Source organism: Cygnus olor, chromosome 2, assembly GCF_009769625.2.
Source record: "Cygnus olor isolate bCygOlo1 chromosome 2, bCygOlo1.pri.v2, whole genome shotgun sequence".
Classification (NCBI taxonomy): Eukaryota; Metazoa; Chordata; class Aves; order Anseriformes; family Anatidae; genus Cygnus; species Cygnus olor.
In genome coordinates, this window is record NC_049170.1 from 142501555 (window position 1) to 142515360 (window position 13806).

The following is a 13806-nucleotide window of genomic DNA, read 5'->3' on the forward strand; positions in this document are numbered from 1 at the left end:
CAGAAAGCAAGGAAATTCAAAAGTTAGTGGGAATAATGGCCATTATTGAAACAAAGCACAGCAAACTGAAATGAATTATAACCTTCAATATTATCTGTTACTCTCTCAGCATCTGCTGTTTCATTAATGAAGAGCCAGTTTTTGACATATGGCGTATGTCCTTGACCAACACATGACCCTGCTGTGCTGACAACCACCAGAGCTTTGCCTCAACTGAAAAGTCCTTAACATAACCACTCTTATTTTAAGGAATGGCTTATTTCTATTTCTTTATTTTGTTTCAGTAACGTAGGAAGGATGTACATTTGAAAGGAATAAAAATCCATTAAAATAATTTAAAAAACTTTATTAATAAACGTAACATTTTGTTTCCATTTATTTAAACTTGTAGAAGAATACATGATACGTTCCAAATAGGCAGCCAACCAAGGGAAACACTAAAAAGGACATTTGAAATAAATAATGCAAGTCTGTAATAGCCAAGTAGTTTCTCAGAAATTCTGTAAACAGATTGTGATTGGGACTTTTCAGGAAGTACTGTCTTACAATGTTAGATTTCAGGCAGTAAAATTTTAGAAAAATTGAAGTGTGGTTCTCAGAAAACCACCTCTTAAATATACCCATTCTTATACTTTGTATAAGCCCGCAATAATACACTAAACAAATAAGCCTTACAATTAACTGAACACAGAAGTGGAAATGCTGCTAATAAGTGCCTCCCTGCGGCTTGCAGCCATTTAATTATAGTAGCTTGCTGTGCGACAGCATGCAAGGTTCCTCAAGGCAGCAAATATTTTAAATAATACAGTGTCCTTAACTCACAGAGAAAGCAAAATAAAAGAGAAACTGACATATCCTTTCTGAGAACACCATGATTGGAGATAGGCGAGTAACACAGAACATGGATGAACCTCTTCACCATGTTCAGTTGTTCCCATGAGAAAACAATGACTCCCTTGAAACAGACACACATTTGGGCAGAATATTTTTAGCCATTACATATGATAATACAGTCTCTGAAAAGGTGGCCATTTTACTTGACTTTGTTTTTTATCTGTTCCAGAAAACAACGGAAGTATGTTCCCAGATGTGCATGCCACATCAAGGGGGAATTTGAAAAAGAGCTGGAAGTCTCATCTATATTCAGGTTACTAAGTAATATTCATATAAATCTCAATGCACTTACTTTATGCTGCAAAGTAATCGACTGCATGGGCCACTACATGATTTCCACCATGCTGTTCGGCATTATTGCCCAATACGGAAATTTAGAAGCAAAGTCATGAAATAGTAATACATTCATTGAGATTTTTTAAAAAGTATTTTCAAGACAGTTTAAAAATTAAAGAAGTGAAGGCTTGCAGTTGGAGTCTGTTTTAACATACCTAGCCAAAGAAAAACTTTCCATTAATGGATACACAACATAAAAATGATGAAAAGGAAGAAAATTAGGCTGAACTTGCTTTTGAGGAAAAGCTGGTGAGTTTGGACTTTTTCTTTTTTTTGGAAGACAACTGCTTGTCTCCCTCTTAAGTTCCCACCATATCATTTAATCATTTCACTGATACAAGTCTGCAGAATTTATGGGATAGCCAAAACAACCACAGCCACAAACTTGATAGTCCATAAAATGGAACACATTTTCTTCTCAGTAGATTCTTACAGAGGTCTGAAATAATATTGACAGAGATGCAAACTACTAGGGGACACACTGTGTTTGTCTCAGTACTCCGGTACCACAGGTCATGGCAGCTTTAGTACACAATATATTCATTAGGCATTCTTTGCTATGGAGTTACAAACAAATTATGGAGAAAAAAAAAAGTTGGGGAGTACAACTGTCACAACTGACCCTTTTTGGTTTAACTGTATTGACATGGTCACCTTAAATTAAAAAACAAAAATCTTTAAATACAGCTTTTCAACAAAATCAACCATGCCTGTTTAGTAAACAGCAGCTTTAAAGCATCCATATTCGTACTCTTACATTGGAAACATACCACATTTGGACTTGTACATCAGGGACAAAGTAGTTATCAAGTAACACATTATTTAGGGTGGTATCACATTATTTAAGGCAGAAGCAGAACCTTTGAGTTTCCCATCTTGTTTTACAATACAGGTACATTTCCTGTTAGCAGTTTTCTAATTGCAAATTAGTCACTTAAGTTCTTCAAATGAAAATAACAATTGAGAGTATGAGAGTTTGACTTGTACCTTTCACTATGTTGTCACCAGTTATGCAGTCACCCTGATTCTCTTTCAAGAAAAATCTACCAAAAGCTATCCAACATCTCTTAAAATGTGACTAGATTCCACTGCAAGCATGACTAAGTCACAGACTTTACGTATTGGATATACAATGAAATCATTCCACTTGAATTAAATAACTGTATAAGAAACAATACTCCATTCATTCCACTCACATTCCATTCAATGTTATTGAATACCGAAATATTCAATCATTTTTTGGCCAATAGTATTTGAATTTGTAGTTTTTTCTTTATGATACGCACTTCTTTATTTCTCACACCATACATTTGTAACTCAAGGCTTTATTTTCAATACCTGATTACTTCTTTCAGAGGTAAACAGTGTCCATTAAAAACAGAAGTGAATTCTCAAATTTTAGAAGTGCGGCAAAGAGTCATTTGGAAAAAACAATGCATAAATCTATTTCACCTATGCAAACAGCAGCCTCTGAAAATTGCTTTGAGTAAGCTGCTAGCACAAAAGGCATTTTTCTGTCTCTCTGAAAAAGCTTAGTTCAGTGACAGCAAAGTTGAAAAACTTTCTCACTGACTTACAGACAAGTTCTAACAAAAAAAAATTGATTCCCCTGTAAAATCCCTTTAAGCCTCAGCAAAACACACTGAACTCTTGAGATCATTTACCTACCAATTCCTTAAACATAAACATAACTGCAGCAGAATATACTCAGTAATTAATTTCCAGTGTTCACCTTTATTAAAAACAAGGTTTTTGTTGTGAGAACAAATAATCTCTCATTTGTAGCTTGAAAGCCTAGGATAGGATCGCTGGCTTCCAGGGTTGCTACCAGCTGCTTGGCAACCTGTCCTACTTGTCTTCCTTCCTTCCTGTTGTAGAGAACCGTGGACAGAGGAGCTGGCTGGCGGTAGATGAAAACTCGCCGCAAGCACTCACAAAGAGCAGAATAGGAGTAGTCTGGGGCGCAAGCCATGAACTTCTTGTCTTGTTTTGATGCTTGTACGTAACCTGCACAGCCCAGAAAGATATACGGAAAGGAGATACGATATATCAGCTTCAATAGCACTTTAAATGGCTAAGTCAAAATCAAGCTTAGCTTCAAAAATAATAAGCAATTACTAACAAAATTTTGAATTTGTGACTAAAATAGGCTTGATAAGACACAAATGGTTTGTCTATTGCCAGGCAGTACTTGCACAGTGTCAAGGCTTTCTCTTTTTCCAACTCTTTGCCCCACACAGCCAATAGGTTGAGAATGCTCAAGAACTTGGAAGGAGACAGCTGACCAAACTGATCAGAGGGATGGAGAGGCTCCTTCAGAAAACTGCAGTAAGAAGGGGCAAGATCAAGTATTGCTCCTTTAACCAGCAGCAAAACATTAGAATTTACTTGTAATCTGACCAGTGTTTATTCAAAATTATCCCCCTTTTAAAAAGAAAGCTGTTAGGAAAGATACATGGAGCAAGAAAACTCTTGGTCACTTCAGGTTCCCTTTGATTCCTTCCTTAGGTTTCAGTCTAAAACTTGGACTGAAAAGTAACAGTTTTGAAGTCATCACCTTTGTATTGCTTGTTAAAAAGTAATCCCAGAAGTTCAAGCAAAGAAAGAGGGAATTAGCACTAATATCACTGTATTGGCCAATGTAATAAATACTGCAGGTTTGGGAAATTTAGCTTGTTAACCAAGAAAATATTCATTTTTAGTACTAGCTCTTGTACAATACTTCAAGATTTGGTTACAGATGAACAAGCTGAGGTCTTATAGCTGGCACAAAAAAGGTGAACTAGGTTAGTACAGATGTACAGACTTCAATATAATATTGTAAAATTATAGGACTGTAGGGAGAAAGAATTGGAGAATTGGAAAACATTTTGTTTTATCACCATAGGTACAAAAAGCTCAAAGATATCCCAATTTCCTTCCTGTTATTTTCAAAACAATTGAAACACATTATAAAAACAGTACTACAAAGTCAGCACAGAAACTGAAATTAGCAATAATTTGGAAAAAAAAACGCCTTAATCCTCATCATCCATTTTTTTTCCTGGTATAATGAAATTTGAAACGAGCAAAGAACAAATTGTGGAATTAATCTCTTTGGTTAGAGAACTTTAAGATACTTACAGCTTAATATGACCATAAGTGAAAATAACAGGCTATAAAAAAAGAGCATTCATATACAAAACCAAATAAACTGCAAAAATCCAGGCCAAAATCAATTATGCATTATGGAAACCTACGTGAGCTCTATAAAACAGCTTATACCTTCCCTTTCATTTCGTATGCAGACAGAGTGGTATCATCAAACAAATGTATTTAGGGAACAGAGGGAATAAATTGTCACATGGCACTATTACAGGAGTGGGTCCGGACCACACTTAGAGAACATGAACACTACAGTTGCCAGAGCAGAAGTAAATATTGTACTAGAATAAACGAAACCTGATTTATCTTTATTAAGTAACAGGTACAACACTGTGCTATGTAGACTGTTCTGCTTTATCTGATACAGCGATTCTTACTCACTCTTGTATCTGTTTATTTGAAGTATTTTCTGCTTCTGAGCTGATGAATTCTGCTTCCAACTTTCACTAAAAAAAATCCTACACTTGAGTGCAAGAATACAGCAGTAACTAAGGGTTTTCAGTCACATTTTCCTACATTTCTGGCAGTCTAATCTCAGAGATAAAGGGGCTTCTGTAGCCAGAGCTGGCACAGTTATGCTCTTTATTTTTCCTGTCATGTTTGTTTCTTTATTTTAAATTCATTAAAACTTTTCCCATCCACAAGGTTTCATGGAAGAAGGTTCCACAGCACAAATATGCCTATGCTAAGTATTTCTTTTAGTTTATTTTGAACCTACTATGTACCAACGTAATTTGATGTTGCTAGCTCTTATAACAGAATAAGTATTGAACAATCATTTCCAGTTCCTCAGACCTGCCACCTGGGACAACAAGATAGGAAAAGTTTAATGGTCTCTTACTAAAATATCTTTAATATTGTCTCTTACTAAAATATCTTACCATAAGCACATACAAAATTAGACACGAACGTCATCAGTTGCCCTGTTTTTTTTGTCTCTAAAGGTGTTTACTGTGCTTTTAGAAGTCTTTAAATCTAGTTCACTTATCCAATGAACTCTCCTTTTTACTGTGCAATACCGTGCTTGCGTCATGTATATAGTCTGAATAGGTTCATTTTTCTCAAGGCATAAACATCTTATCTCTCATGTTCTAGTATTTCTAGAATTACGCTGGCATTCTGTTACCAACAGAATTATAGTGCCTTTCAATTCAAATTTAATTAAGTGAAATATCAACAGAAGCCATACTGGAAGTATTCAGGCAGGAATGTCTCGGAAGTGTGACACAGAAGTCAATTTCCTACCTAAAGCATTAAAAGTTGCAATGTGTTCCCACATGTTTTCTGGCTGGTCAGGGTGGGGCTGCCAAAGAAGAGCATCAACATCATGCCTCAGGCAGAAGCAAGGCATTTCTCTGGGATCCACTACAACCGAGAAAAGATACTGGTTGCTTCCAAGATTAATCTGAAAACAAAAAGAAATACAAAATATTGATACAAAGCACAAATAGCAGACTGTCACATGCTGCCATAGTTAGATGTTTAACAGATTAATGTTTGTTAGTTGATAAAATATTTGAACACATTATGATGATGAACAGCTCAATACGCAACAGGTGGCTAGCACATTTCAAACACGTGCAATTTAGTTTCTTGGGATAATATTTAGGGAAAGATTATGCCCATTACACGAGCACACAGGAATAAATGCTTTTGTATAGAAATGATTTTCTAGGACGGAGGATCCTAATCTACAACGTCTGATATTAGGAAAAGATCCTCTCTACTTAAAAAATTACAGCTGGTTTTCTGCCGTGCCAATAGGGAAGGAAATACTGTCCATATGCAAAAGAAGTTGGTAAGCACTGGGAAAAGGATTATTTAGAATACTAAAATGATGAAATGTCAGCAGTTTTGTATTTTCTCACAATGAAGTAATTACTAAGTTCCAGACCAGCACTCTATTCATCAAATATGTCTAGATCACCAAAAACATTCAACGACCGCTTCTATTCACCAGGAATGATCTTAAGAAAAGTGAGACAGGCATATCCTGCCTATCCCAATTACCTTCAGAATAAATAAAAACTTCTATCAGTGAATGATCAAGGAAAAAAAAGTTCCATCTCTGTGACACAGACAACCTTTATAGTCAACTGCTTACCAAAAAGCAGATTTGGGAGACCCCATGTTCAGCCTGAATACCACGATATTCTGCCTTCCCAGCCCACAATTCAAAATCTCTTACATGTACAGAAGCAAATTATTAAAAAAAAAAAAAAAACAGCTTTTGCATTTAATGTTATTAATTAATAAAAATAAATTGCTTTCCAAGCATGTAGAAATTTTGGAATTTGCTATCATGAAAGAGTAAAACTAGTTTTGAAAGATACTGAGCTTGCTGCAATAACTGGTTTTGCAAGTGAAAATAAAAGCTCTACAATGTACTAGCGTGTTGAACTTTATATATTCTCATATATAATAAAGTAGTGAGCACATATCTTTGAGGTCTAGAAGTGGATGAACGCTACCTAAACAGACAATAAACCACAATCTGAAAGATATATCCTCAAGACTTTTTCTAGAGCTTTTCTAAGGAAATGGGAAATTAGGATCCAGAATCTTACTCTGTAACCACGACATTTTCTGCACAACAAAGGTTGTTCTAAATGTGCTCTGAGTGACACAAAGTAGTGATCAGGTAGAACACCAACATTTATTACAAGCTTAGTAGAGACGTCTTGAAAAAAAATGAATAAATAATAATAATAAAAAAGACAACAACAATCTGTGATGCTCTCAGATGGTTATTTTGTTTGTTTGTTCCTTTAGGGAATAGACCAGACCAAGTTCTAACTTACTGCTAGTGGAGGAAATTGCTCAAAATCTAGATTAAGCATTTTGCTCACTGTTATTTCCAGCGTGACTGACCAACAGTGATCATAAAAAATGGATCTATGCTCTATTTTTGTAGTAAAAAAGGTGCAACTTCCTACCAGGCTATCTGAAAAGTTACTGAAAAAAATAAAAGCTATGGAACCTACAAGAATGTTATGTCCCTGGAGAAGACTCCCTTCATGTCATTATTCTGACATACCTTCACTTTTTCAAACGTCTCACTTTGAGTGAGTGTATGTATCTATGTATCTACATAGACCTATAGAGATATATACAGATTTAAATACATATATACACACACACATACACATATGTATGTAAAATCAAGATAAGAGCAGCATTACTTTTACATCAAAAAGTGTCCTACTGAAGGACACATGTAGATGTTTATTGTTACCGTGATTTTATGTTATGGAAGAAGTGTATGTGGTTTCAAGGACTTGTACAGATTTTTGTTCTGGTAACAGAATTCAACTTTCATATCAGAAAAAGAATGTTTAAAAATATTTCTGTAATAAGTTACAGCACTTACTACGTGAGTGACCTGTAGGGTATCGCCATCAAATCTGCATAAAGTTGCACTATCTTCAAGAAAAGCATCACATTCTTCTAATTCTTGTGCATTACAAGGTGGGTTTTCCTTTTCAGGGTTTGGATTCTGAAATAAGACAATGAAAACACTGAAAAACTGAGCTTTATATACAGCTGTATATATATATCAATCCCTTTCTAAAACAAAAACAGTTCATAGAACTGTAAGAATCATTTGCATATCCTTTTATACGTAAAGATCAAATTATTATGTACTTAACCAAAATGAAAGCCACCACTTCTGTTGTGAAAGATAGCATGGGTGGCAGGTACAACAAAATGTATTTCAGTTTAATGAAGGGTACATAAGCCAGTAAAACATGTACAATATTTCCCCTCCATAAGTAGCAAGAGTATATGATCCTGCAAACCTAAGTAGGTTAAAGTAAATTTACATCACTGTAAAATTCTTTCAGATTGTTACTGAAAATGCTAGAAAAAAAAATGGATTAATTTATTGTCTAGGTAGCCCTAATTATCATCATCATGATAATTACTGCACAAGAACTGAAAACTTGTGACAAAAAATCACCTTATCCTCAGTATGAGTTGCAAAAGCAAAGACATTTGAAGTTCCCAATGAAAGTATGTTTAGAAGATGTACTACAATATCTTGCCCATGAACAGCGCGGGAGAGAGGAGTGAAATCAATTTTAAGCACTAACCAGAATTTATTTTAGTATAACTTTTTTCAGCCTTCTTCAAAAAAGTAGTAAGCCACAACTAATATATTAAGATCCATAGGGAGCCATATTTCACAAGTTTTAGATGAGATACCACTTTGTAATCAAACCAGAAGGTGAAGTATCAAGCAAACAGTACTTTAAAATTACATTTCAAGTAAAGACTCCCTGTATAACAATAATGCCAGAAAGTTCATGAGTCATGCTTATTTTAAAAGGCAAGCCTAGGAAACAGTTTCATTAACGCTCACAGTCAATATAAGCCAAGTACAGCAACCCTAAAAAGACAGCATAAAATTGTTGCTAACCTACTGATAAACAAGGAATGGACATACTTAAAATTCACTTCAATCAACTGCTTTAAAATCGGCCCATCATGGGAACAAAATCTATTTTTCAAATTAATCAGACTTCTGTTTTGTTGCACAGACACTATCATGTAAGCTAAATTCAGTCCCACATGAAGATAGTACAGTTCAAAACATGTTCAGAACTCTAATGCCATTAGTTTGTTATCAATTTCAGACAACACTGAATCTGGTGTTAGGATTCTGAACAGTAAATGAACTGAAGACCTCTGTCAATGATGTGTGAATTAGGGTAAAAGACAACATACAAATGTGCAAGAATTTTAAATATTTTATTTTTCAACTTCTTACCATTTCTTCAGAGGTCAGATGCATCAGACATTCACTTATTTCAGTGGCTTGGGAAGGGTCCATAATGAGTTCCCCGTTTGTGTCGCCAATTATTAGCTCTGGCCACCGGAGTCCCTCATTTTTCTTAATTAGAGAAATTTCCAAGCTAAAATGCAAATAGAAGACAATGAGTAATAGATGAATACACTGCATCCTTTTTCAGATGATAGTCAGAAAGCTCTAAATATAGATTTGAGAGCTTCTCCTCTCCAAACTAAAGTGATAATGAAAACCTCATAACAGAAACCACTAGGAATCAACTTATAAAATAAACTATTCTCATGGAAAATATCCCAAAGAAAATCAGATGAAAGACAAGTGATTTCTAAAAGCCTAAGAATGAATAAAATGTATTCATGGAAGTGTCCTCAGAGTTTTCAATTCAAATGTGGTTTCCTCCGAAGTAGTTTTATTAAAGTTTTTAAATACTGCAAGAGATCACCTATAAATAAATCAATTCAGAGAGAGAAAATTTCACTACAGAAGTTTATTTGAAACCTAACACGTACTAAATACCACCACTTAAGCACACACTACCTTTGTATAACATGTAGAACAAAAATATTGGTATTTTATAAGCCTCAGAAACAGTACAACACAGTTACCTACGCTGTCTATATAAAATTCTATGTCAAAAGATACAATTACTGTAACTTGTGAAGAAAAAAAAAAAAGAACTTGGCATAAGGAATGAATAAATATGTAAGTAAATAATTACAAGAGCCTGATGCATCAGCAGCACAATTCTATTTAATTACACATGGGTAGAACAACAAAAACAGTTTCAATAAACATGCTTTTTAGACACACCTACAAGGTCTAGAATGTCAGTTGTTTACCTGACACAACAGGAAAACTTTCTAAGTTACTAAGTACTGCATCAGAGCAAGAAGTATTTGGTGACCCCTGAATTATCTTCATTTTACAACTGAAACCACTACATTGGTTATCAGAAACACAATTATTTTACACAAGATAATTGGGAGTGAGGTTTTTAAATCAAAAAATTTAAAGTGGTATTGTAGTGTCACTATTAAAAATCAAGTGCAAGTTACGACATTCAAATGTGTAAATACTATTTCTTATTAAAACAGAAACCTCAGAGTCATCCAATATTAACCACTTGATAATTAACTCAAACTTGAATCATTTAGCTATTTGCCTAATAATCAACAACTACAAACTCACATTTTAGTATACAGCATTAGCGTAATCTGCATACAAATATTAGTCCTTTAGTTATTCTCCAGAAGAATTAAATAAACTTTAATAGCTACCTTTTGGGAAAAAAGCAAAGATTTTTATGAAAGAAAACTCAAGGAAAACACACTTATCAAATGAAATTGAAAAAAAAAAAAAAAAAACCTAACTGGGAATGTCTTGCAGAAAACATCATTCTAGTTTTCCTATTACAACCAATTCTCACAAAGTAGAGACCTATATACTACACACACAAATTCACACAATGTATCAAGATTAACGTCAAGCTTGTCCAAGCACCTAGAAGGCATTATTGTTCCTAGCATATCATCTTTCATTTAGTATTTTAAAGCATTATAATGGCAAGAATTCAGTCTTCTCAAACATCAGTCCTTATTTTCTGTATCATCAAGTCTGGGAACCTTACTTGCAAAACTGTTCCAGTGAAAAAACTTCATTTTGCCTTATTTAAAAGAAAGAACTGTTTTCCTCGAAACAACCTTCTTTTTTTTTTTTTTTTTTTTCTTTTTCACCTGGTGATACCATACATGGAAATTACTCTTTAAGAAACCATTAAACCAAAACTGCTTGTTTCAATACATAGTGGCTCATTACTTTATCCTAAGAGCAAAAGTAGTAAATGTCCAAATATATACGATATACTGTCAGAGTTCGTTACTCTTCTTATACTTGTTGAAGATCCAAGACAAATTCCATTATGAACCACATCTGAGCAATGAAACTTAAAACAGTTTTATTTATTTACTCACTTTCTGGCATTCCCTCGCCCCCCCTAGATTCACAAATAATGCAAAAAGAATACTGGAAGAACCTGTAGTACGTCTAACAGTATTTAAGCATCCAAATCTTTCAGTTCATGTCCTATCATACGTGGCAGGACAAAATGGTGTATATAAGGGTCCGCTGCACATGTTAACTGCAACAAGGAAAGCGACCTATAACATGAGCAGTCAGCTTGGAGTCTCAAAGAGAAAATGCAAAAGGGTACACTTCCAAATACACAGGGATTTCAGGCTTACTTTTACATGTGCAGAAACACATGTGGAAATAAATCTGAATACTCTTGTCAGCTTCCAGTTATGAAGTACATTTTGCTGGTGCAAATGCAAATATCATAGCCAATATGCACCCACCAAAAATCCTAAACCAATGATGGAACAAACACATTCCGTCACGGAGACTTGGAGATCGGTTTAGGGCTCTGCTCTGAAGGACCCTCCCAGAGGCTCTACTAGCATAGTATACATAACATATAATGGATTAGAAAAATGCAATAAAGAATTTATAAATCAAACTAGACTGAAGAATTCCTTGTTAATACAAAAAAAAGTAAGTTTCTGTTTGTGAAAAACAGGGTGAAAGTCAAGTTCATCAATCCTGAATTGTCATGACAAGAAAAAAAAAATGTTGAATCACTTAAGCTTACTTTGCTTACAAGGTAATTTTTTATATTTGAATAATTTTTTTTTTCCTGGACATTTTAGTACTTCTAAATTTCCTTCCTGAATTTATCACCAAAAGTTTCACGATTTTATTATAAACAGTCTTTGTGAGAATCATTTAACAGTTTACCTTTTCACTTTTGCATTGTGACCAACTAGAAGTGAACGGACAAGATTATTCTCAAAGAGAATAAAAAAACACAGACATGCATGGGTTACATTTCAGTATAGAAAGGCAACCAAAGATTTTAAAACATCACTTTATCTATGGTTGCCAATAAGCACAGGCAAAGCACACGAAAATAGTGAGAAGGCTAACATTATGAGCATCGATGTATCCTAACACTGTGAAGAATTCTGCTTCACAGCACAGTAGTGGAAAACCTTGAATTTCCTGGTCTGACACAGGTATATCTGTCAGTACCTTTTTTTTTTTTTTTTTTTTTTGTGTGAATAAGTAATTTTTAGCTTGAAAAGGCTGTTCTATGTCATTGTAGAAAATAGCTTGCCATGTAACCTCATAAGCAAGTAACTGTAAGAAGAGGGAACTACTTTCACAATTAGTTAAAGAAACAATACTGTAAGACAGAATTGCAGAAGCCAGTGAGCTCTTTTCAGCAGAGGAGATACAACCTTGTAAGGAGGAGTCCATTCCCAGAGGGCCCAAAAGTCAGATATGATACACATTTGAAATCAATTCCCAGCAGTAGTAAATCTAAAAGCCATATACAACACCTTTTGTTCTCTTTAATTATCCATGCGCAGCTTTCATGGTCCACAGAAGAATGTAGTTTTCCTTCCATCAAAGGAGGCTGGTCTTTCAGTGTAACACATATGTTCTCAGGGGAAAAGTGTACTTTTATGTCATCCTTAGTGATGTCTTGAGGAACGTGAATTGTTATTGTCACATCATCTTCAGTCTGCTGCCAGTAATAGAGAGGGTCTACAATTGAAAACATACAGAAAAATATCAACTAGATTAAAAAAAGCTGTCCTGGATTCCACAGTATGTAATGCTGCTGGGAGTCGAGGTTGGGGGAAGGTGAAAGTAAGCTTCTACTCTAAACAACTTACTTAAAATGTATTCTGATCACAAAAATAGAGAAACTTTTTTTTTTTTTAAGCAATGAAGTTCATTTTGTGTCCCTCGGTTGGAAAACATCTTATATTCATATCTATACTCAAATATGCTGATGGAGCTATCCAATGGGCATTAAATAGTACTCTAAAGTTAATTGGGAAACTTATTGTGAAAGATATTATGGAATGGATAGCCAAAATGTATTTATCATAGAATCATAAAGGTTGGAAAAGACCTCCAAGATCATCTGGTCCAACCATCCCCCTACCACCAATGTCACCCACTAAACCACGTCCCTAAGCACCACGTCCAACCTTTCCTTGAACACCCTCAGGGACAGTGATGCCACCACCTCCCCGGACAACCCGTCCCAATGCCTGACTGCTCTTTCTAAGAAGAAATGTCTCCTCATTTCCTACCTGAACCTCCCCTGACACAACTTGAGGCCATTCCCTCTAGTCCTATCACTAGTTGTCTGTGAGAAGAAGCCCATCCCCAGCTCCCCACACCTTCCTTTCAGGTAGCTGTAGAGAGCAATAAGGTCTCCCCTGAGCCTCCTCTTCTCCAGACTAAACCACCCCAGTTCCCTCAGCCGCTCCTCGCAGGACTTATGTTCCAGGCCCTTCACCAGCTTTGTAGCCCTTCTCTGGACATGCTCCAGGACATTTGAATGCACTGAACCATTAATGATCAGTAACCTGGTTAAACGGACACCAGGTGCAGTGGTTATGATAAGCAACTCCATACTCTGAAGTATATGCTGTTCAGAAATGTGAACATTTTCCCCTAATCTACTTTGTTAGCAGTTACACTGACTATTCAACAGAAATGGTTTTAAAAGACCACGTAGTCTTCATCTGCCTTAGATGACAGAGATG

General features: G+C 35.2%; 1 protein-coding gene across 3 annotated transcripts in view; it reads right to left on the minus strand.

Annotated features, from left to right (window-relative positions):
- Window positions 1-331: 331 nt before the first annotated feature.
- Window positions 332-13806, minus strand: part of NUDCD1 (NudC domain containing 1) — a 36948-nt gene continuing 23473 nt past the window's right edge. For all 3 annotated transcript variants that reach the window (XM_040546760.1, XM_040546761.1, XM_040546762.1), the window contains exons 6-10: window positions 12583-12790; window positions 9146-9290; window positions 7745-7870; window positions 5620-5779; window positions 332-3237 (exon numbers count right to left, since the gene is read on the minus strand). In XM_040546760.1, the coding sequence (XP_040402694.1) occupies window positions 2945-3237; window positions 5620-5779; window positions 7745-7870; window positions 9146-9290; window positions 12583-12790 (932 nt within the window). In that variant the 3' untranslated portion in view covers window positions 332-2944. The remainder of the gene's footprint in view (window positions 3238-5619; window positions 5780-7744; window positions 7871-9145; window positions 9291-12582; window positions 12791-13806) is intronic.